Source organism: Heptranchias perlo, chromosome 40 (assembly GCF_035084215.1).
Source record: "Heptranchias perlo isolate sHepPer1 chromosome 40, sHepPer1.hap1, whole genome shotgun sequence".
Classification (NCBI taxonomy): Eukaryota; Metazoa; Chordata; class Chondrichthyes; order Hexanchiformes; family Hexanchidae; genus Heptranchias; species Heptranchias perlo.
Window position 1 is genome coordinate 18968160 of NC_090364.1, and position 23173 is coordinate 18991332.

Genomic DNA, 23173 nt, shown 5'->3' on the forward strand with positions numbered 1-23173 from the left:
CAGGTTGAGAAAGCAGTCAAAAAAGCATATGGGATCCTGGGCTTTATACATCACCATGTATTGTTCTGTGATTTATAAATGCTTGGCTTCGAGGAGTTCCTGACATTTACCTGAGGAAGGAGGAAGCCTCCGAAAGCTTGTAAATTTCAAATAAAATCGTTGGACTATAACTTGGTGTTGTAAAATTGTTTACAATTTATAAATAGAGGCACAGAGTACAAAAGTAAGGAAGTCATGATGAACCTTTATAAAACACTGGTTCGACCACAACTGGAGTATTGTGTCCAATTCTGGGCACCGCACTTTAGGAAGGATGTGAAGGCCTTAGAGAGGGTTCAGAAGAGATTTACTAGAATGGTTCCAGGGATAGAATCATAGAATCATAGAAGTTTACAACATGGAAATAGGCCCTTCAGCCCAACATGTCCGTGTCGCCCAGTTTATACCACTAAGCTCGTCCCAATTGCCTGCATTTGGCCCATATCCCTCTATACCCATCTTACCCATGTAACTGTCCAAATGCTTTTTAAAAGACAAAATTGTACCCGCCTCTACTACTGCCTCTGGCAGCTCGTTCCAGACACTCACCACCCTTTGAGTGAAAAAATTGCCCCTCTGTACCCTTTTGTATCTCTCCCCTCTCACCTTAAATCTATGCCCCCTCGTTATAGACTCCCCTACCTTTGGGAAAAGATTTTGACTATCTACCTTATCCATGCCCATCATTATTTTATAGACTTCTATAAGATCACCCCTTAACCTCCTACTCTCCAGGGAAAAAAGAAGGCATATGGGATACTTTCCTCTATTAGCCGAGGCATAGAATATAAGAGCAGGGAGGTTATGCTGGAACTGTATAAAACACTGGTTAGACCACAGCTTGAGTACTGTGTACAGTCCTGGTCACCACATTACAGGAAGGATGTGATTGCACTCGAGAGGGTACAGAGGAGATTTACGAGGATATTGCCAGGACTGGAGAATTTTAGCTATGAGGAAAGATTGGATTGGCTGGGGTTGTTTTCCTTGGAACAGAGGAGGCTGAGGGATGATTTGATTGAGGGATGAGGGACTTCAGTTATGTGGATAAACTGGAGAAGCTGGGGTTATTCTCCTTAGAGCAGATTGAGAGGAGATTTGATCGAGGTGTTCAAAATCATGACGGGTTTAGATAAAGTAAATGGAGAGAAACTTTCCATTGGCAGAAGGGTCGAGAACCAGGAGAACCAGAGGACACAGATTTAAAGTGATTGGCAAATGAACCAAAGGTGACATGAGGAGAAACATTTTAACGCAGCGAGTAGTTATGATCTGGAATGCACTGCCCGAGGGGGAGGTGGAAACAGATTAAATCAGAAAATCATAGAAAATCTACGGCACAGAAGGAGGCCATTCGGCCCATCGTGTCCGCGCCGGCTGAGAAACGAGCCCCCCAGCCTAATCCCACTTTCCAGCACTTGGTCCGTAGCCCTGCAGGTCACGGCTCTTCAGGTGCACATCCAGGTATTTTTTTAATGAGTTGAGGGTTTCTGCCTCTACCACCCTCTCAGGCGGTGAGTTCCAGACCCACACCACCCTCTGGGTGAAAAAAATTCTCCTCAGCTCCCCTCTAATCCTTCTACCAATTACTTTAAATCTATGCCCCCTGGTCACTGACCCCTCTGCTAAGGGAAATAGGTCCTCCCTATGCACTCTATCTTGGCCCCTCATAATTTTGTACACCTCAATCAAATCTCCCCTCAGCCTCCTCTGTTCCAAGGAAAACAACCCCAGCCTATCCAATCTTTCCTCATAGCTAAAATTCTCCAGCCCTGGCAACATCCTCGTAAATCTCCTCTGCACCCTCTCTAGTGCAATCACATCTTTCCTGTAATGTGGTGACCAGAACTGTACACAGTACTCAAGCTGTGGCCTAACTAGTGTTTTATACAGTTCCAGCATAACATTCCTGCTTTTATATTCTATGCCTCGGCTAATAAAGGAAAGTATCCCGTATGCCTCCTTAACCACCTTATCTACCTGTCCTGCTACCTTCAGGGATCTGTGGACATGCTCTCCAAGGTCCCTCACTTCCTCTACACCTCTCAGTATCCTCCCATTTATTGTGTATTCCCTTGCCTTGTTTGCTCTCCCCAAATGCATTACCTCACACTTTTCCGGATTGAATTCCATTTGCCACTTTTCTGCTCATCTGACCAGTCCATTGATATCTTCCTGCAGTCTACAACTTTCCTCCTCACTATCAACCACAAGGCCTATCTTTGTGTCATCCACAAATTTCTTAATTCTGCCCCCTACGTTTAAATTCAAATCGCTAATTTATGCCACATAAAGCAAGGGACCAAGTACCGAGCCCTGCGGAACCCCACTGGAAACAGCCTTCCAGTCACAAAAACACCCGTCGACCATTACCCTTTGCTTCCTGCCACTGAGCCAATTTTGGATCCAATTTGCCACATTCCCTTGGATCCCATGGGCCTTTACTTTTTTGACCAGTCTGCCATGTGGGACCTCATCAAAAGCCTTGCTAAAATCCATGTAGACTACATCAATTGCGCTACTCTCATCGATCCACCTTGTCACCTTCTCGAAAAATTCAATCAAGTTTATCAGACACGACCTCCCCTTTAGAAATCCATGCTGACTGTCCTTGATCAGTCTGTGCCTTTCTAAGTGACAGTTTATTTTGTCCCTCAGAATTGATTCCAATAATTTGCCCACCACCGAGGTTAGACTGACTGGCCTGTAATTACTCGGTCTATCCTTCACTCCCTTTTTAAACAACGGTACAACGTTAGCAGTCCTCCAATCCTCCGGCACCACGCCTGTATCCAGTGAGGATTGGAAAATGATGGTCAGCACCTCCGCTATTTCCTCCCTTGCTTCTTTTAACAGCCTGGGATACATTTCATCCGGTCCTGGTGATTTATCCACTTTCAAAGATGCTAATCCCCTTAATACTTCCTCTCTCACTATGTTTATGGGATTAGAGACAGGGCTGATGGCCGGCGCGGACACGATGGGCCGAAGGGCCTCTATCCTTGCTGTATAACTCTAACTCTATGTTTATCCCATCCAATATTTCACACTCCTCCTCCTTAACTACAATCTCTGCATCGTCCCCCCTCTCGTTTGTGAAGACAGACACAAAGTATTCATTAAGAACCAAACCCACATCTTCCACCTCCACACACAGGTTACCTTTTTGGTCTCTAATAGGCCCTACTCTTTCCTTAGTTACCCTCTTGCTCTTTAGGTATTTATAAAACATCTTTGGGTTTTCTTTGATTTTACTTGCTAATATTTTTTCATGCCCTCTCTTTGCTTTCTTAATTTCCTTTTTAATTTCACCCCTGCACTTTGTAAACTCCTCGAAGCTTTCCGTAGTATTGAGTTCCCGGTGTCTATCATCGGCTTTCTTCTTCTGCCTTATCTTACCCTGAATGCTTCTTGAAACCCAGAGGGTTCTAGATTTGGCAGCTCCTCCCTTTTTCTTTGTGGGAACATGTTTACTCTGAACCCCCTCAATCACCCCTTTGAATGTCTCCCACTGCTCTGACACTGATTTACCTTCAAGTAGCTGTTTCCAGTTTACTTTTGCTAAATCACTTCTCAGTTTAGTAAAATTGGCCTTTCCCCAATTCAAAACTTCAACTTCTTTCAATTGTGCCGTTCAAAAAGGAATTGGATAAATACTTGAAAGGAAAAGATTTGCAGGGCTACGGGGAAAGAGGAGGGAGTGGGACTAACTGGATTGCTCTTACAAAGAGCTGGCACAGGCTCAATGGGCTGAGTGGCCTCCTTCTGTGAGACCCCTACATCAAAATATGTTAATGCTTTCCATGGCTCTTGTATGATCTTTCTCAACAGAACAGTGCCAAGGTTAACCCTTTCTCTAGCAGTATGTGGAGGATGCAGAGAATGAGAACTATCTCCTTTTATTACAATATGGAAACAGGCTGCTCGACCCAACCAGCCCGTTGATGTTTATCCTCCACAGAAGCAGCAATGCCAAACCCTGTGACAACTTCCCTTTATTCCCATTTTCATTCAATCACCTATCTTATTCTTAATTACTGACGTGGTGTCTGCTTCAATCACTAACTCCGACTGTGCATTCCACAGCTTCACGACCTTCTGTAAAAAAGTTTCTCCCACTCTCTGTCCTAATCTTATATTTAATTTTATATCTATGTCCAATCATTTTAGACCCCTCTGTCTGTTTCTATTACTGTCCCATCCCTTCATGATTTTAAATTAGCTCCTAATCTCCTTTGTTCGACTGAAAGCAGCCCACTTTTGTAAGTCTTTCTCTATATTTATATTTCTTCATATCAGGCAACACCCTAGAGAAGCTGCTCCTTTTGACATGGATAAGGAATTGGTTCGGAGGTAGGAGACACAGAGTAGGGACAATGGGTATTTACTCCAATTGGCAGGGTGTGACCAGTGTCCCCCAGGGATCTGTACTGGGGCCTCAGCTTTTCACTATATTTATAAATGACTTGGAATAGGGAGCAATATAACCAAGTTTCCTGATGATATCAAGTTAGATGGAACAGTAAGTAGTGTAGATGAGAGCAGAAAGTTGCAAAGAGACATCGACAGATTAAGTGAGCGGGAAAAATCTGTGGTAGATGGAGTTCAATGTGGGGAAGTGTGAGGTCATCCACTTTGGATCCAAGAGAAATCAGAGTGTTTTCGAAATGGTGAGAAGTCAGGATCTGTGGAGCAGAGAGATTTAGGGGTCTATGTACAGAAATCACTAAAAACTAGTGGACAGGTACAAAAAATAATTTAAATGGCTATTTTGGGCCTTTAACTTGAGGGCTGGAATACAAAGGGGTGGAAGTGATGTACAGTTGTACAGAGCTCTGGTTAGACCCCATCTGGAGACTGGGTTCAGTTCTGGGCACCGCACCTCAGGAAGGAGATATTGGCTTTGGAGGGGGTGCAGTGCAGATTCACCAGAATCATCGGGGCTAAAAGGGTTAAATTATGAGGACAGGTTACACAGACTGGGCTTGTATTCCCTCGACTATGGAAGATTAACGGATGATCTAATTGAGGTGTTTAAAATGATTAAAGGATTTGATAGGGTAGATAGAGAGAAATTATTTCCTCTGGTGGGAGAGTCCAGAACAAGGGGGCATAACCTTAAAATTAGAGCCAGGCTGTTCAGGGGTGATGTCAGGAAGCACTTCTTGGGGAGTGAAAGTAATGAACTCTCTCCCCCAAAAAGAGTTAAGACTGGGGGTCAATTGAAAATGTCAAAACTGAGATTGATAGATTTTTGTTAGGTGAGGGGATTAAGGGACTTGGAACCAAGGCAGATAAATTGAGTTAAGATACAAATCAGCTATGATCTAACTGAATGGCAGAACAGGCTCAAGGGGCTGAATGGCCTTTTCCTGTACCCTCTCTATTGCCTCAACATCCTTCCTATACTGTGGAGACCAAAACTGCACACGGTACTCCAACTGTGGTTGACGGTACTCCAACTGTGGTTGTATGATTTACCATTATACCTTGACTTTTATACTGCATTCTATTCTTCTTGCCATAAAACCCAATATTGCATTAGCTTTTTTAAAAATAACCGTAAGCACTTATTGCTTCTAATGTCGTGAACCTCAACCACCCCCCCACACAAAACCCTCTGCTCTTCCACATCACCCAGCTTTCCCCTGAAGTATAATAACTTTTTAAAACTAAAATGTACCACCTCACATTTAGTGACATTGAATTCCAGTATTATCAATAGAGGCACAAAAAGTAACTACCTAAGTGATTCATGAAGGAATAACCAAGACTTGGGGATCTGCTAATATTGGGTCATTACTGGGGAAAGAGTACCAGATCATGTGAAAACTTAATAGGACATTACACCCAAGAATGACTTTATCCTTCAGGGTTGGAAGGAATTCCCAATCTGTATAGAGGTTGGATGAATGAAGAATGTGCTTGTTTCATCTGAAATCTTGTTTGGCGGGGTGAAATGTGGACTATCTGATATCCAATTATCAACAAGTTGTATGGACGTGTTTTGCAGTGGATTAGACATTTCAGCTCTGGGTCCTGCCCAGTTGAGATGGAAGTCTCCTCTAGCTCAGCAGGTCCTATGTGAAATGAGTATTGCGCAGTTCAATTGCCACTTGACATGGACCCACAGCAGAAAACTATCCCCAACTATGATTCTATTAAATACTTGAAGGGAAAAAATGGGACTAATTGGATTGCTCTTACAAAGAGCCGGCATGGGCTCGATGGGCCGAATGGCCTCCTCCTGTGCTGTAACCATTCTATGATTCTACTTCAGCACCATCAATCTGAATTAAGAGGTCTGTGAATTGGGAAAATCTCATACTGGTGCAGTACAGTCTAGTCTACAGAGCATAGCAGCTGAAGCTTTAACCCCATCCAAGATTGTCCGATGCCTACCCAGTACCCAAAATGGGAAATGTTTCATTCTCCAACATCCCTTAGCTTGAACACAAAGTTCAGTAAAAAAAAGTTTTGATGTTATTCTGGCACTGAAAAATCACCCAGGTGATCTGTCCTGTGTGCATAAGCCCCCGCCCCAGGCTTCATTTTGTTCTTCCCTGCATGAAAAATGTTCTGACCTTGCACTGTCCAATGCAGGACCTTATCATCAGGACAGGTGGAGCTCCTTATGATTTCAGTGAAACATGTCTGGAATCTTCAAGCACTGCATTAGGGTGCAGTAAGGTAGTTATGATCACAATCACAATTGCTGTTTTTTGTTACCTCTTCAACCAGAATGACTGCAAAACATGCCTGGGTTCTTCCCATAGGAATAGCCAGGACTGCTTGCAGACACTGGAGACCACATTCAGAACAATTCAAGCAGCAGCAAGGCACCATCCATGACCTCGAGCCAGCGTGCTATCTATCCTCACTAATAGCAAGGTTGGTATGAGGTATCCAGGGATATACTCGAACCCTCAAATCATTGGCTTTAATCAGGATAGATCAGGTGCAACCTTTGCTTCTCAAACTGGTACTGACAATTGCTGAAGTCTCATACAAGAAAAATAATTCCCTCTCAACTGGTGCCAAGTAGTGTGAACAGTCTTTCAAATTCCAAAGGCATGAGTTGAGCAACTCACATCCAGTAAGCAAGGCATGGACTGCAGCAGAATCTACATGATGCATCACAGGTTTGAATGTCAGGCATTACCGTTGGCCTTATTGGTAGTTGGCCCAAGTTTACTTTTAGGCTCCGATTCAGGGCAAGTGTATTGAAAAGACACAGTCGTCAGGTTTATCCAGGAAGGATGTAATTGCACTAGAGAGGGTGCAGAGGAGATTTATGAGGATGTTGCCAGGACTGGAGAACATAAGAACATAAGAACATAAGAAATTGGAGCAGGAGTAGGCCAATCGGCCCCTCGAGCCTGCTCCGCCATTCAATAAGATCATGGCTGATCTGATCCCAACCACAAATCTAAAGAACACAAGAAGTCGGAGCAGGACCCGGCCACATAGCCCCTGGGCCCTCTCCGCCACCCACAGGGCATCGACCGATCCGAACTCAGCTTCATGTCCAATTTCCTGCCCGCTCCCCATAACCCCTAATTCCCTTTACTTCTAGGAAACTGTCTATTTCTGTTTTAAATTTATCTAATGATGTAGCTTCCACAGCTTCCTGGGGCAGCAAATTCCACAGACCTACCACCCTCTGAGTGAAGAAGTTTCTCCTCATCTCAGTTTTGAAAGAGCAGCCCCTTATTCTAAGATTATGCCCCCTAGTTCTAGTTTCACCCATCTTTGGGAACATCCTTACTGCATCCACCCGATCAAGCCCCTTCACAATCTTATATGTTTCAATAAGATCGCCTCTCATTCTTCTGAACTCCAATGAGTAGAGTCCCAATCTACTCAACCTCTCCTCATATGTCCGCCCCCTCATCCCCGGGATTAACCGAGTGAACCTTCTTTGTACTGCCTCGAGAGCAAGTATGTCTTTTCTTAAGTATGGAGACCAAAACTGTATGCAGTATTCCAGGTGCGGTCTCACCAATACCTTATATAACTGCAGCAATACCTCCTTGTTTTTATATTCTATCCCCCTAGCAATAAAAGCCAACATTCCGTTGGCTTTCTTGATCACCTGCTGCACCTGCATACCAACTTTTTGATTTTCTTGCACTAGGACCCCCAGATCCCTTTGTACTGCAGTACTTTCCAGTCTCTCGCCATTAAGAAAATAACTTGCTCTCTGATTTTTCCTGCCAAAGTGCATAACCTCACATTTTCCAATATTATATTGCATCTGCCAAATCTCCGCCCACTCACCCAGCCTGTCTATATCCCCTTGCAGGTTTTTTATGTCCTCCTCACTCTCTACTTTCCCTCCCATCTTTGTATCATCTGCAAATTTTGATATGTTGCACTCGGTCCCCTCCTCCAAATCGTTAATATAGATTGTAAAGAGTTGGGGACCCAGCACCGACCCCTGTGGAACACCACTGGTTACTGGTTGCCAGTCCGAAAATGAACCATTTATCCCAACTCTCTGCTTCCTGTTCGATAACCAATCCTCCACCCATGCCAGAATATTACCCCCAATCCCGTGATTTTTTATCTTAAGTAATAATCTTTTATGTGGCACCTTGTCGAATGCCTTCTGGAAGTCTAAATACACTACGTCCACTGGTTCCCCTTTATCCACCCTATACGTTATATCCTCGAAGAACTCAAGCAAATTTGTCAGACATGACTTCCCCTTCATAAAGCCATGCTGACTTTGTCCTATTAAATTATGCTTATCTAAATGTTCCGTTACTGTCTCCTTAATAATAGACTCCAAAATTTTACCCACCACAGATGTTAAGCTAACTGGCCTATAATTTCCAGCCTTCTGCCTACTACCCTTTTTAAATAACGGTGTTACATTAGCAGTTTTCCAATCTGCCGGGACCTCTCCTGAGTCCAGGGAATTTTGGAAAACTATCACCAAAGCATCCACAATCCCTACAGCCACTTCCCTCAAGACCCTAGGATGGAAGCCATCAGGTCCAGGGGATTTATCCGCCTTGAGTCCCATTATTTTACTGAGTACCATCTCCTGAGTGATTTTAATCGTATTTAGCTCCTCCCCCCCGAGAGTCCCCTGTTTGTCCAGTGTTGGGATATTCTTAGTGTCCTCTACTGTAAAGACTGAAACAAAATATTTGTTCAGCATTTTTGCCATCTCCATGTTTCCCACCATTAATTTCCCGGTCTCATCCTCTAAGGGACCTATGTTTGCCTTAGCCACCCTTTTTCTTTTTATATAACTATAGAAACTCTTGCTATCTGTTTTTATATTTTTTGCTAATTTCTTTTCATAATCTAACTTCCCTTTCTTAATCAATCCTTTAGTTACTTTTTGCTGTCTTTTGAAGAATTCCCAATCTTCTATCTTCCCACTAAGTTTGGCTACCTTATATGTCCTTGTTTTTAGTCGGATACTATCCTTGATTTCTTTACTTAGCCACGGGTGGCTGTCATTTCTTTTACACCCTTTTTTCCTCAGTGGAATATATTTATTTTGAAAGTTGTAAAATAACTCCCTAAATGAACACCACTGCTCATGTACCGTCTTACCCTTTAATCTATTTTCCCAGTCCACTTTAATCAATTCCGCTCTCATACCATCATAGTCTCCTTTATTCAAGCTCAGTACGCTTGTTTGAGAATCAACCTTCTCACCCTCTAATTGGATATGGAATTCAACCATGTTGTGGTCGCTCGTTCCAAGGGGATCCTTAACTAGGACATTATTAATTAATCCTGACTCATTACACAGGACCAGGTCCAAGGTTGCCTGCCCCCTTGTGGGATCAGTTACATACTGCTCAAGAAATCCATCCCTGATGCACTCAATGAACTCGTCCTCAAGGCTGCTCTGCCCAATTTGATTTGTCCAGTTAATATGATAATTAAAATCCCCCATAATTATGGCTGTTCCCTTATTACATGCCCCGACTATCTCCTGATTAATACTTCTTCCAGCAGAGTTGCAACTATTAGGAGGCCTATATACTACGCCCACTAATGTTTTTTTCCCTTATTATTCCTTATCTCCACCCAAACTGTTTCATTATCTTGATGCTTTGTCCCAATATCATTTCTCTGTATTACAGTGATTCCTTCCTTTATTAACATAGCCACCCCACCTCCCCTTCCTTCCTGCCTGTCCTTCCTGATTGTTAAATACCCTGGCATATTTAATTCCCAGTCGTTGTCACCCTGCAGCCATGTTTCTGTAATGGCCACAAGATCATACCCATACGTAGTTATTTGTGCCGTTAACTCGTCCATTTTATTACGAATGCTACGTGCATTCAGATAAAGAACTTTCAAATCTGTTTTGTGACGCTTAGTTCCTGCTTTTTCCTTTTTTAACACTTTACCTATTACTCCATACCTTCTGTCCCTTCCTGTTACGCTTTCCTCTCCCTCCCTGCTCAGGTTCCCAACCCCCTGCCACTTTAGTTTAAACCCTCCCCAACAGCACTCGCAAGCACTCCTCCTAGGACAGCGGTCCCGGCCCTGCCCAGGTGCAGACCGTCTGGTTTGTACTGGTCCCACCTCCCCCAGAACCGTTTCCAGTGTCCCAGGAATTTGAATCCCTCCCCCTTGCACCATTCCTCTAGCCACGTATTCATTTGAAATATCCTCCTATTTCTACTCTGACTAGCACGTGGCACTGGCAGCAATCCTGAGATTACTACCTTTGAGGTCCTATTTTTTAATTTACCTCCTAACTCCCTATATTCTGCTTTTAGGACCTCATCCCTTTTTTTTAACCTATATCGTTGGTGCCTATGTGCACCACGACAGCTGGCTGTTCGCCCTCCCCCTCCAAAATGTTCTGTAGCCGCTCCGAGACATCCTTGATCCTTGCACCAGGGAGGCAACACACCATCCTGGAGTCTCGGTTGCGGCCGCAGAAACGCCTGTCTATTCCCCTTACAATTGAGTCCCCTATCACTATAGCTCTGCCACTCTTTTTCCTCCCAGCCTGTGCAGCAGAGCTACCCGTGGTGCCAGGAAGTTGGCTGCTGCTGCCTTCCCCTGATAAGTCATCCCCCCCAACAGCATCCAAAGTGGCATATCTGTTTGAGAGGGGGATGGCCACAGGGGACCCCTGCACTACCTGCCTGCATCTCTTACTCTTCCTGGTGGTCACCCATTCACTTCCTGCCTGTATACCCTTTACCTGCGGTGTGACCAACTCGCTAAACGTGCTATCCATGAGTTTCTCTGCATCGCGGATGCTCCACAGTGAGTCCACCCGCAGCTCCAGCTCCGAGATACGATCGGTCAGTAGCTGCAGGTGGACACACTTCCCGCACACATGGTCGGCAGGGACACTGGTAGTGTCCATGACTTCCCACATCTTGCAGGAGGAGCATATCACGGGTGCGAGGTCTGCTGCCATGACTTGCCTTAGCTGAGTTACCCCTTTTAAATTACGTTGAAATTAGAAAATGTTAACTATACTAGGGACCTAGGTTCACTAAAAAAAAAACACGACCTGCTATAAAACCTGCAGATCTTCCCTTTCTTATTACTTTACTTACAGTAAAATGGTAGAAATACTCACCTGAACCTACTCACCAATCAGCTGCCTCCCCTGTGCCGCGTCACTTTCTGACTGATGACGTCACCCCGAACTGCCGCTGGTCTCAGAGTCTCGCTCTCAGAGTTCGCTCTGGTCTCGCTCTCTCCCGCCGCTCACCGACTGAACTCTCGCTCTCTCCGCGCTGTTTTTATCCCCGCTCTGGTCTCACTCTCTCCCGCCGTTCACCGACTGAACTCTCGCTCTCTCCGCGCTGTTTTTATCCCCGCTCTGGTCTCACTCTCTCCCGCCGTTCACCGACTGAACTCTCGCTCTCTCCGCGCTGTTTTTATCCCCGCTCTGGTCTCACTCTCTCCCGCCGCTCACCGACTGGACTCTCGCTCTCTCCGCGCTGTTTTTATCCCCGCTCTGGTCTCACTCTCTCCCGCTGCTCACCGAGAGTTTTAGCTAAGATGACAGATTGGATAGGCTGGGGTTGTTTACCTTGGAACAGAGAAGGCTGAGGGGTGATTTGATTGAGTATAAAATTATGAGAGGCCTAGATAGAGTGGATAGGAAGGACCCATTTCCCTTAGCAGAGGGGTCAATAACCAGGGGGCATAGATTTAAAGTGATTGGTAGAAGGATTAGAGGGGAGCTGAGGAGAAAATTTTTCACCCAAAGGGTGGTGGGGGTCTGGAACTCACTGCCTGAAAGGGTGGTAGAAGCAGAAACCCTCAACTCATTTAAAAAAATACCTGGATGTGCACCTGAAGAGCCGTGACCTGCAGGGCTACGGATCAAATGCGGGAAAGTGGGATTAGGTTGGGTGGCTCGTTTCTCGGCCAGCGCGGACACAATGGGCCGAATGGCCTCCTTCTGTGCCGTAAATTTTCTACGATTCTATGAACAAAGGTGGCAGAAGCCACCCTTAGTATGTCTGTCAGATGTAATACCAACTGCCCATGGGGAGGAGCAGGAAGCATGAGGCAGGGAAGTTCTCTTTCCCAGAAAATCCTCAGCTTCAGCTAATTTGATGCACATTTCTTTCAAGGGCTACAGTGATTACATCATGACCCGATTTAATGATAAGCTGTGCTCACTGGTTGTAAGACAGCCAGTTTTAGTTTCCAGAACTGCGTTAATATGTTGGACCCTCACATAGTAAGCTGGTGTTAACAATGCAGCCTTTGTACCACATGGGTCCTGAGGTGGCCATTCTTCACTAATTAAAGTGGTCTACTTTGACCACAGTATGATAAATGTGAACCATTTCAAGTTGATTTTCAAACCGTATGGAAATCACAATAAAGCATCACTGTTGCAGTGCTGGGTGCACATCTTAATTCTGCAAGAAATGAGTCTACCACTTGTAAATGAGTGGAGGTGAACAGTGGAACCAGTGTGGCTCCTCTTTAGTGGAATGGGAACAAGGCACAAGTGGCCAAGGGTTCCAAGAGACACACAAAGCGAGCAGAGGAAGACATAATATTGGTTCATTTTAATTGCAAAGTAGCAAACAAGTATCCATCACAATTTCATACAACACAGGAAAACTTAAATTGTTTGTAAATCTTATTAAATGGTTTTCAGAAAATGTATTTCAATTGTTTTCAATTAACAGTACAAGTATAGACAAGAAGTCATGTAAGGAAAAAAAGATTTCAAGGGGGAATAAAATAAAACCTTGTTATCTGGGTCTTAAAAAAAATTGTAAACTCAGGAATTTGACTGACCAAATGACCATGAAGAACTGAGTGAATGATGGGGGCAAGCAGTGTAACATCTAGTAACCAAAGTATCTAGTGCACAAATATGATGCTACTGTGGCTACTAAGGAACATCACACTGGGATATTCTGATAGCACAAAAGTCAGTTTGTCAAGTAAAGCTGACCACTTAAAAAAAATAAAATCACAGCAATTGTGGGATTACCACAATTGGCCAACAAAAACGAGCGATATAACCATCATGGAATACATTGGTATATTTTAGAACTGTGCCACCCTGGTGCCCACCAGACACCACCCAGAGCTGCCTGGAGTGTGCCATGTATGCCACAAGCATGTGGAAAACCCAGGGATCCCTCAAATCCAACAAAACAGTTTCCGTAACTTATTTTTAATATGTGGAAAATCCTGTTCTGTTCCTTGGGTAAATAATGGATCAATTTTTGTGAATAATAAACACTAAACTTTATTTTATGGGCATGATTTCACTGTCAAAAAAATAAAAGTTCATGAGTAAAGATCCAAAATAATAGTGATGTGTATTGTGTTCCAGAAATATTCTGAAGACATGCTAAGGTTTTATGAGGATTACATGCACACAAAGCCAATAAGGTCTTTCCTTGGTGACTGTTTTTGGACAAACACATAGTCCTGAAAAGCTGCTGAAATCACATTAACTCATCACCTCCAGTATTGGACCATTTCTATCTGAACTTCTACTGCAATTGCAAGAATAAAACCAAGACCTCTTAATTATATTAAAAAGTACACGTACGGACAAAATATAAACTCGGCAATTTAGGATTCTGGTTTCCAAAAATGTCTCAGTGCATTTCCAGACTTGCACTCAGAGGAAACTCTTCCAAATCAAAGCTGTTTTTTTTAAATGGGGAGGGGGAATAAAGGTTTATTTGTAGCAGTTGCATTTTCTCCTGATGAATCCTATGTGGTGGTTTAGCAAGAAATGGGCAGTAAATTGTTCCACCATATAAGTTAATTAAAAATAACACTTTTTCTCAAACCAAACCAAGGGGGCTCCTGCAGGCATAACTGAATACAGCAGTCAAGGCTCTTCTGGAACGAACATTTAATAAAAACAAAACAAATGTCAACCTTGTGGGAAGAGGAGAGTTCCTTTCGATGTGAGAAGGGGAACTTATTCTACTGTGAGAAACAAACTCCAAGTTACCTTTGGAGTGTTTCTCTGATCTAGCTACAAAAAATTCTCAGCGATTTTGCCAAATGGTTGCTAGTCAAAAATAATGACACTATGACAAGGACAAACGTTACAATTTTAGGGCAACTTCTGCAGTAAACACTATCATTGACATGGGGGTCAAAGACTGCAAGCCAATGCAGCATACAAGTCGACATGAGACTGCCTGCTAACAAAGCCAGATCCACTTCCTTTTATTTAGGCTCCAGTAAAATTTACCATGGACTTCAGATTCCACATTTTTAAAAAATGCAACAAAACAAATAACTCAGTATTCAAAACAAAATAGTGCCCTTGTTTGAGTGGAAGGAGGAACCCTAATGTTAGTGGCATAACAGCACCAGTACATGCACACACAGTACATTCCAGGCACCTTCAGCTGCTTCCTTCAAAACCAGCTGGTTAAACTGACAAAATGTCCTCAACATCTTCAACTATCTAATATTTTTAAGTTATCGGTCACCTAGCCGCTGGAATTTTTTTCTAAGTCCAAAAACAAAACAAGAGCTTCCCTAGTCGAGTTAAACAATCAGAAAGACATCCTCTGCCCTGTTTCCAAGTGTTTTGTCCGTTAGATTTCTCCTGCTTCTCGTTCTTCAGAGCTGTGTTCCGATTTGCCATTAGCACTCTCATAGGAACGCTTTTTGTCCTTGCGATCTTTCTCCCTCGATTTTTCTCTGTCTCGATCTCTGGATCTGTCTCTGTCTCTAGACCTAGAAAAATGGGATAATTTTAGCTATGGCATATTATCAAAGCAACTGTACAAGAACAAATCCATTACCCATCAGCAGTACCTTAATTCCACAATCTGGGGGGTGAAAGCACTGGGCCTCCATAATCAATTCATTCGGTGCTTGTCCTGCAAACCTACTGATGGAGCCATCCCAGACTAAGTTTCACTTTACCAACAAACCTGGAACCCAAACGAGCCATGATTTGGTTCCTCTACCCTAGAATAACAGCTCCAAGACTTTCATTAACATAGCAATAAGCTGAAAACACAAATACTGTAAGACAAAGTAATCTGATAAGAAGAATGCATAATTGAGAAACTTACACAGAAAGGTGAGAAGGAGAAGCTCCTGCTCCTCTCCTAAATCTGTTCTTTGGAAAAGGAGCAGTTTACCATTTTACAATTGCCTATAACAGTTTATCCAACAAATTTCCAAATTAATGAAAAAGCAGATCAAAAAGCATTCCCCCCTCATACCTTAGAAGGTATGTGCCCGCCCACTATTTGTAATACCAGTGCTCAGAGTTACATAGCTTTTAATCTTGTTTGGGGGAGGGGTAGCCAATTCCCACCACTGGTGCACCACACTCCAGGACACTGTTGATGACTGACCAGCCAGGGTAGCTCATGAATGGAAGCTGGGGTGGGGGGGGGGGGGGGGGGGGAGGGCTAAACCTGTCAACAGGGGCTGAGATTCTTCCTAATCGATCCTGATGCGCCTGGAGGCCAATGTCCAACAATAGCTTGTCCCAGCTGGACAAATAGTGGGAAGCTTACCCTTGTTGCTAGGCTGCCCTGTTTTAGGCAATTAAATTCCAGCAGTACACTTGGGAGTCCCTAAGCTTTGGCTCTGCCAATCCGCACCTAAGCTCTCTGGACTTAAGCAAGTGGGGTACCCCATGGGGAGAGACTATGTACTTCATATCAGGCAAAAAGAAACAAAGTCTATGCATTTCTCAGTAGCTTGGTGTGTAGACCCTTAAACATTGTGACAGGTTTCAACTCGCCAGACACCCGGCTGACCAAAGTAAAAAAAAAATGAATAAAGTGGTGGCTGCACGCAGAAAGAACCAGCTACAAAGTTTCAGAACTTTGCTGAAGCCTTGGAAGAACATGTCTATCATTCAAAACAATCCAAAGATGCTCCACAATACCAGACACATTCTGACAGTGTGTGTATTGTGTTTATCTGTCAGCAGTTTCAACCAGAAATTTCTATTGAGCAATGTTTTGCAGAATGTAGACACATCATTACAAAATCATGATAGCCAATAAATTTAATCTTGGTATCAGGATGTCATCTAACTGTGTTTTTTACTGATTACATGCTGTCAGTGGCAGGTGCACGGTCCTGCCACCTCATCAATATAAAGGAGGGGACTTAGTGCCCTATGCAGCATCCAGGACCCAACTTGTGATCCCGACAGCTGCCAACGGAGGCAGCAAATAAGTGGCCCTCCAACAACCCAAGGACAGATGGCACACTGTAAAAATTGGGGGGGAACCAATCTCCACCCGGGTGTTGCTTTCCCAGTTCCCTCTCATCAAAATCAATACACCGTAGGTGGTCAGTTCGTCTGCTTATAAGAAAGGTGGAGTTTGGACCAGGAGAAATGAGGTTACAAATAAGCAGCTTGTGCTGAGATTTGGCTGTACTGTTCCCAGACCACATCACATGCTCCACAAAGATATGCTAGTTAAATGGAAACATACTGTGGGTTTACATTTCAGAATCCTTTCAATCAGCTGTAACAAGACAAAGATCCAATATATCAGTGTGGTTACTTTTACTTGGCACAAGAATTGAAAGTTTATGGTATGAAGGTTACCCAGTTGAGTATCAATATCAAGGACGATTCCACTGTTAAGCTGTTACTATAATAGATTTTACTCAAATTAAATTCTCATTCTGTTTTTTTGGTCTTTTAGACCAGGCTAACATTAGATTTATACTAGTAAATCTGCAGTGGCATTGCACATGGGTACAAAGAACAAGCTTGTAAATGCAGAAGGGTATAGAAATGTTTTCAAAAGATAAAGATAATTAAAAGCCAATATTTAATGGAAATGAACAAAAATGAAATAAGATGTAGAATTATTTGACCAATCCCCTATTTGTCCTTAACAGCTTACTGCATATCCAGTAGCAGCTCTGACTGTGAGTCATTCATTTCCATTTGGGATCACTGTCAGAACATTTTTCAGAAGGCTCTTAGCAGCTTGAAAAGAATCCTACAAGCCTGGTGCAGAGGCTTGAACAGTACAAGACTGGAATAATTGGGAGCACAATACAATAGCATACAAGGCTACGGACCAAATGCTGGAATATGGGATTAGAGTAGACAGGGCTGATGGCCGGCGCGGACACGATGGGCCGAAGGGCCTCTATCCGTGCTGTATAACTCTATGACTCTAATACTGGGGGATGGATGGGGAGGTGCACAAGCTCAGGAGCTTTAGAGAGGCTGGACCCAATAGTCCTGAAAACAACTGCACTTTGAATGGGCAGTTAGGGAAAGGAAATACAGACACTCTGAGTGGACAAGGAGTGAGAAGAATAGGGTTCTCGACAACACATGCACGATTTGGTGCACTGTCAGAGAAATAAAACGGGAAAGAGACCAAATGAAGAAATGAAGTAGAGGGAAGGTGAAAGAGTGAGTCTAAGACACAGGTAGGCCTCAGGAAAGAAATGCTTCTGTACCAACATGGAACACGATACAGGGAATTTGTGAGTCAATTCAATGATTTTAGGAGAATTATTTAATCCATTATGACTTACATTATGTTATTTAAATAAAAAACAGTAACTAGAACTGGTTTGAAAAAGTGAATTTGACAATGTGGCTGGTTTCTCTGAAGGCATTGCTTTTCTGTGGGATCGACATTCAGTATGGCTAAGTTGTTTATTTCAGCTAATGGAAAAGAATGGCATGATCTTTTCTGCTTCGGATGTTTAATTGCGACCCACATTCACATGCGAGACACTGATGCCAGATTTTTATTCTATTAATAGATGTCCATCACATTGACAGTGTAATCTGCAAACATTAAGCTACGTACTTTCTTTTGGAGCTTTTCTCTCTGCTCCGATCTCTCTCTCGCTCTCTGTCCTTTGAGCTATGCCTGCTGCGCTGATGACTGCGGCTCCTGCTTCTACTTCCGGATCGGGACTTGCGCCGGCGACGACGGTCCCGAGACCTGGAGCGGGAACGTTTGCGCCGGTCATGGGATGCAGATCTGGATCGATGTCGGCGGCGCTCCCTTGATCTTGATCTGTAAAAATTATTCCCAATTATTCTCTCTTTCATCAGTCCTTCTTCAGATAGTTTTTGATAAAGTACCACATAATAGACTTGTTAGCAAAATTAAAGCCCATGGGATTAAAAGGGACAGTGGCAGCATGGATACAAAATTGGCGAAGAGACAGAAAGCAGAGAGTAGTGGTGAACGGTTGTTTTTCAGACTGGAGGGAAGTATACAGTGGTGTTCCCCTGGAGTCAGTATTAGGACCACTGCTTTTTTTGATATATATTAATGACCTGGACTTGGGTATAAAGGGTATAATTTCAAAGTTTGCAGATGACACGAAACTCCGAAATGTAGTAAACAATGTGGAGGATAGTAACAAACTTCAGGAGGACAGAGACAGACTGGTGAAATGGGCAGACACATGGCAGGTAAAATTTAACAAGACAAGTGTGAAGTGATACATTTCGGTAGGAAGAACGAGGAGAAGCAATATAAACTAAATGGTACAATATTAAGGGGGATTCAGGAACCGAGACACCTGGGGGTGTGTGTACACAAATCTTTGAAGGCGGCAGAACAAGTTGAGAAGGCTGTTAAAAAAGCATATGGGATCCCGGGCTTTATTAGTAGAGGCATTGAGTACAAAAGCAAGGAAGTTATGCTAAACCTTTATAAATCACTGGTTAGGCTTCAGCTGGAATACTGTGTTCAATTCTGGGCACCACACTTTAGGAAGGATGTCAGTCTTAGAGAGGGTGCAGAAAAAAATTCGTAGAATGGTGCCAGGGATGAGGGATTTCAGTTATGTGGAGAGACTGGAGAAGCTGGGATTGTTCTCCTTAGAACAGAGAAGGTTAAGGGGAGATTTGATAGAGGTGTTCAAAATCATGAACGGTTTTGACATGAGTGAATAAGGAGAAACTGTTTCCAGTGGCAGAAGGGACAGTAACCAGAGGACACAGATTTAAGGCGATCAGCAAACGAGCCAGAAACAACATGAGGAAACGTTTTTTTAACGCAGCGAGTTGTTATGATCTGGAATGCGCTGCCTGAAAGGGCGGTGGAAGCAGATTCAATAGTAACTTTCAAAAGGGAATTGGATAAATACTTGAAGCCACCTGTGCTGTACCTACTATGATACTTCTGAGAGAATGGCCAACAGGAAGTAGCCTAATCTTCTCTCCCGCCCTATGCACTACAATGCTCATGAACTATGTCATCCTTTGACTGTCAGTGCCAGTCCATAGGCTATGTGTACATTGGGAGGAAAAAAAGGCTGAATCAGAACTCAGGAACCCAGTGCAGAAACCACCCATAAAACAAATGTGAACATTGGTTTACAGGTAAAAGCACTTCACTATTCTTCTATGGTTGAATAACTGTCCTAAGGATAGGCAAAAGCGTTGCACTTCTTGTGACAAGTTTGCAGTTAGACGAAATGGAATACCTTCAACAGGCATAGTAAGGAACACGCAGGACAAATGCATGGCCAAGATTAGCCAAAAAAAGGACCCTAAATGGATTATTAGGTAAAATAAAGAAATATGAGCTTTACAAAGGTTGCATTGAGAAGGCCAAGGGGACCCACTGGGAAGAACACACAGAATGCAAAAGCAAGAAAATCTGCCAGCACTATAATTGTGAGAAAAGAAGTGACATTTAAAAAAAACTCTACATGGATCAACTAAGATGGGCTCAATAGACTCCTTCATCTGTACTTATCTTGTGATCTGGTGTGACACATAGCTCGTTGCAGTGCAGAATGGAAATGCAATAAAAAGAAATGACAAAATAGCTTTCCTCACTCAATTTCTTTAAAACAGTACACAATTACAATATAAAGTATCCTACATTTGAGTATATTGATTTTTTTGTTAAAAAGGTGCAGCAGATCTGTCAAAGCTAGAAAATTTCATCTCCCTCCTCCTTTCCTTCTAGATTTGTACTTAACCCATCTTTATAATAAAGTGTGATATTCCCGCAAGCCAATGTTGTTAGCTCACTATTACCCATTAATGGTAAAAATGTCACTGTAAACCTACCCAGAACCCAGTTAAACAGCAGGAAAACAGTATCTTAAAGGGCAACCATTTTGTACAGATTAGACTTTTAAAAAATATATTTGCGCCCATTGTGAATGGAGCGGAACACTGTAGAATCAGCAGTGAGGTCGTCATTGATGAAGCAGCTAACGATGGTTGGGCCAAGGACCTGCAGACTCTAGACAGTGATGTCTTGAGATTGCAGTGATCGGACTCTAAGAAGCACAGCCACCTTCCCGTGTGTCAGGTTTGAGTCCAACGACTGCTCCCCATTGATCTCAGTTTTGTTCAGGCTCCTTGGTGCCAGACTCAGTTGAAAGCTGCCTTGATGTCGAGGGCAGATACTCTCACCTCTGACATTCAACCTGTGTCCATGTCTTGATCAAAATGTGATGAGGAGAATCTGAACAGAGTGTCGGCAAACAGGTTACTGGTGAGGAAGTGTTGCTTTGATGGCCCTACTGAATACCTCTTTCATCTTTTGATGCTGATTTTAATTCATCAGGTTAGAAATGTCCTGCTTTTGTGGATAGCTGAGCAGTCTTCCATATAGTCCAGTAGATACTAGTGTCATAGTCAAACTGAAATAGCTTGTCTAGGGGGCTGGTTAGTTCTGACGTGTTACAACTGAGCGGTTATACCCTTTGCTGTGTCAAATGTACTTAGTTGTTTGGATAATGTCACATGAAGTGAACCAAATTGGCTATGCAGCGGCATCTATGATTGAAGGTACCTTAGGAGGAGACAAAGTAGGATCATCCACTTGGCACTTTTGGCTGAAGGTGCTTACAAACATTTCAGCCTGCCTCTTGCATTCACATGCTGGGCTCCGCCATATACACACAGGAGTTCTTCATATGTTTAGGCACTGATTCGGGTCATACAGTACATTATTTCATTGTTCCAATTTGTGATGGGCAACTAGACATTCAATCTCACTAAGGATATCCTAACCTGATCACAATAGCACAAGGTTGTAATGATTGAACTCAGCAGTAGAGGACTGTATAAACATTGAAGAAAAGTCTAAAATGTAGAGAACTTTATGGTGTGACTAAATGGCAGTAATAGATCTTCAGGTGTAATGTGCTGAAGATGGATAGGTACTACCTTCACTTGTCCAGCCCAATCCACCCTGGTTAAACAGTGTCAGTTATAGCTAATGTGTACAGGACTGAAGATGATATTGGTGGATGCTTGTACATCATTGGCTGCAAAGTGTTTTGGAACATCTCAAGATTGTGAATGGTGCTATATAAATGCAAGTTCTTTCTTTTCTTCTCATTCCCTCAGCCCCAGTAGTTAGGAGTATAACTATACTAGCTAGGATATTAAACAAACCTACCTCTTGCGATCCCTGCTGCGAGACCTGGTCCTGCAATATTAAGGGAAGACTATTAACACTGAACACAAATGGAGCTAATGAACCTTGTTGCCTGTATCTAAGATTCAAATGCTGTATCATAAAATGTGTTCCACTTCCCATGTAGAGCATGGGAATTTTTCCTCAAATGTGCCCACTCAAGACACGGAACGTACTTAATTTTAGTATTTTACACAATATAACAAAGTCTATTAAATTGTTGTATGAATTAAAATGAGCGCGCAGACTGGTGATAAAACAGCAATGGTGAAAACTGCCTGTGTAAATTTGTAATAGTGCTTTCAGACATTTCATGGACATGTTTCAAGATGCAATAAATTCACATCTTTCTTTCATGACAAGGATATAATGTCAAACATTGGGATCGTTGGACCCTACAGCTCAAGTCTGCTATAAAAAAAAATTGTATGCAGCGCTTCCATTCTGATAAAAGTATCTCAGTGGTGGGTGCAGAGTGTTGCCTTGAATTTGGTTGGCATGTGAAGGAGACTGAAATGACTACCAGGTGGAATTTTATCTTTCAGATGAGACTTTAAACTGAGGCCCTTTCTGCCCTCTCAAATGGATATAAAAGATCCCATGGCAATATGAGCAGGGGAGTTCTCCCCTGTGTCCTGCCCAATATTTATCCCTCAACCAACATCACTAACACACAGAATGTCTGGTCACCTGGCTGATGTTTGTGTGATCTTGCTGTGAGTAAATTAGCTGCCACATTTCCTTACATTACAACAGTGACTACACTTCAAAAGTACTTCATTGGCTGTAAAGCGATTTGGGATGTCCTGAGGTTGTGAAAGGTGCTATATAAATGCAAATCTTTTCCTTTTTCTCTGTCTCATTCCCACATGATAATCAACACTATGTGTTTACACCAGTGTAAAAATTAGACATAAAAAGATATTTCTAACTGGAAAGCACCCCTAGGTGACAATAAGGGATATGAACTCTTTGTCTTGGGTGTTCGTAAATTTTGAATCCTTGGTTTAGCATTAGAGATTTAAATAAAGAGCATAATGTTTAGAAACTCAATTATCAAAAAGGCTAACGGAATGTTGGCCTTTATCACGAGGAAGTTTGAATACAAAAGTGAGGAAGTGATGCTTCAGTTGTATAGAGCCTTGGTCAGACCCTATCTGGAGTACTGCCTTTATGATTACTTTTTGTATCTGTGCATTAACATAGTGATTTTAGTGGACACCCAAATCCCATTGCTCCGCCACAGCTCCTAGTCTGTTGCCATT

The 23173-nt window shown here is 42.9% G+C and overlaps 1 protein-coding gene across 6 annotated transcripts in view; it reads right to left on the reverse strand.

The window, feature by feature from the left end:
• Positions 1-13058: 13058 nt before the first annotated feature.
• Positions 13059-23173, reverse strand: part of LOC137305772 (putative RNA-binding protein Luc7-like 2) — an 89786-nt gene continuing 79671 nt past the window's right edge. For 5 of the 6 annotated variants that reach the window (XM_067974722.1, XM_067974726.1, XM_067974727.1 and 2 more), the window contains 3 exons: positions 21891-21920; positions 18315-18527; positions 13059-15231 (listed from right to left, as the gene is read on the reverse strand). In XM_067974722.1, coding sequence (XP_067830823.1) covers positions 15090-15231; positions 18315-18527; positions 21891-21920 — 385 coding nt within the window. In that variant the 3' untranslated portion in view covers positions 13059-15089. The remainder of the gene's footprint in view (positions 15232-18314; positions 18528-21890; positions 21921-23173) is intronic. The other variant, XM_067974723.1, reaches the window with a different exon arrangement.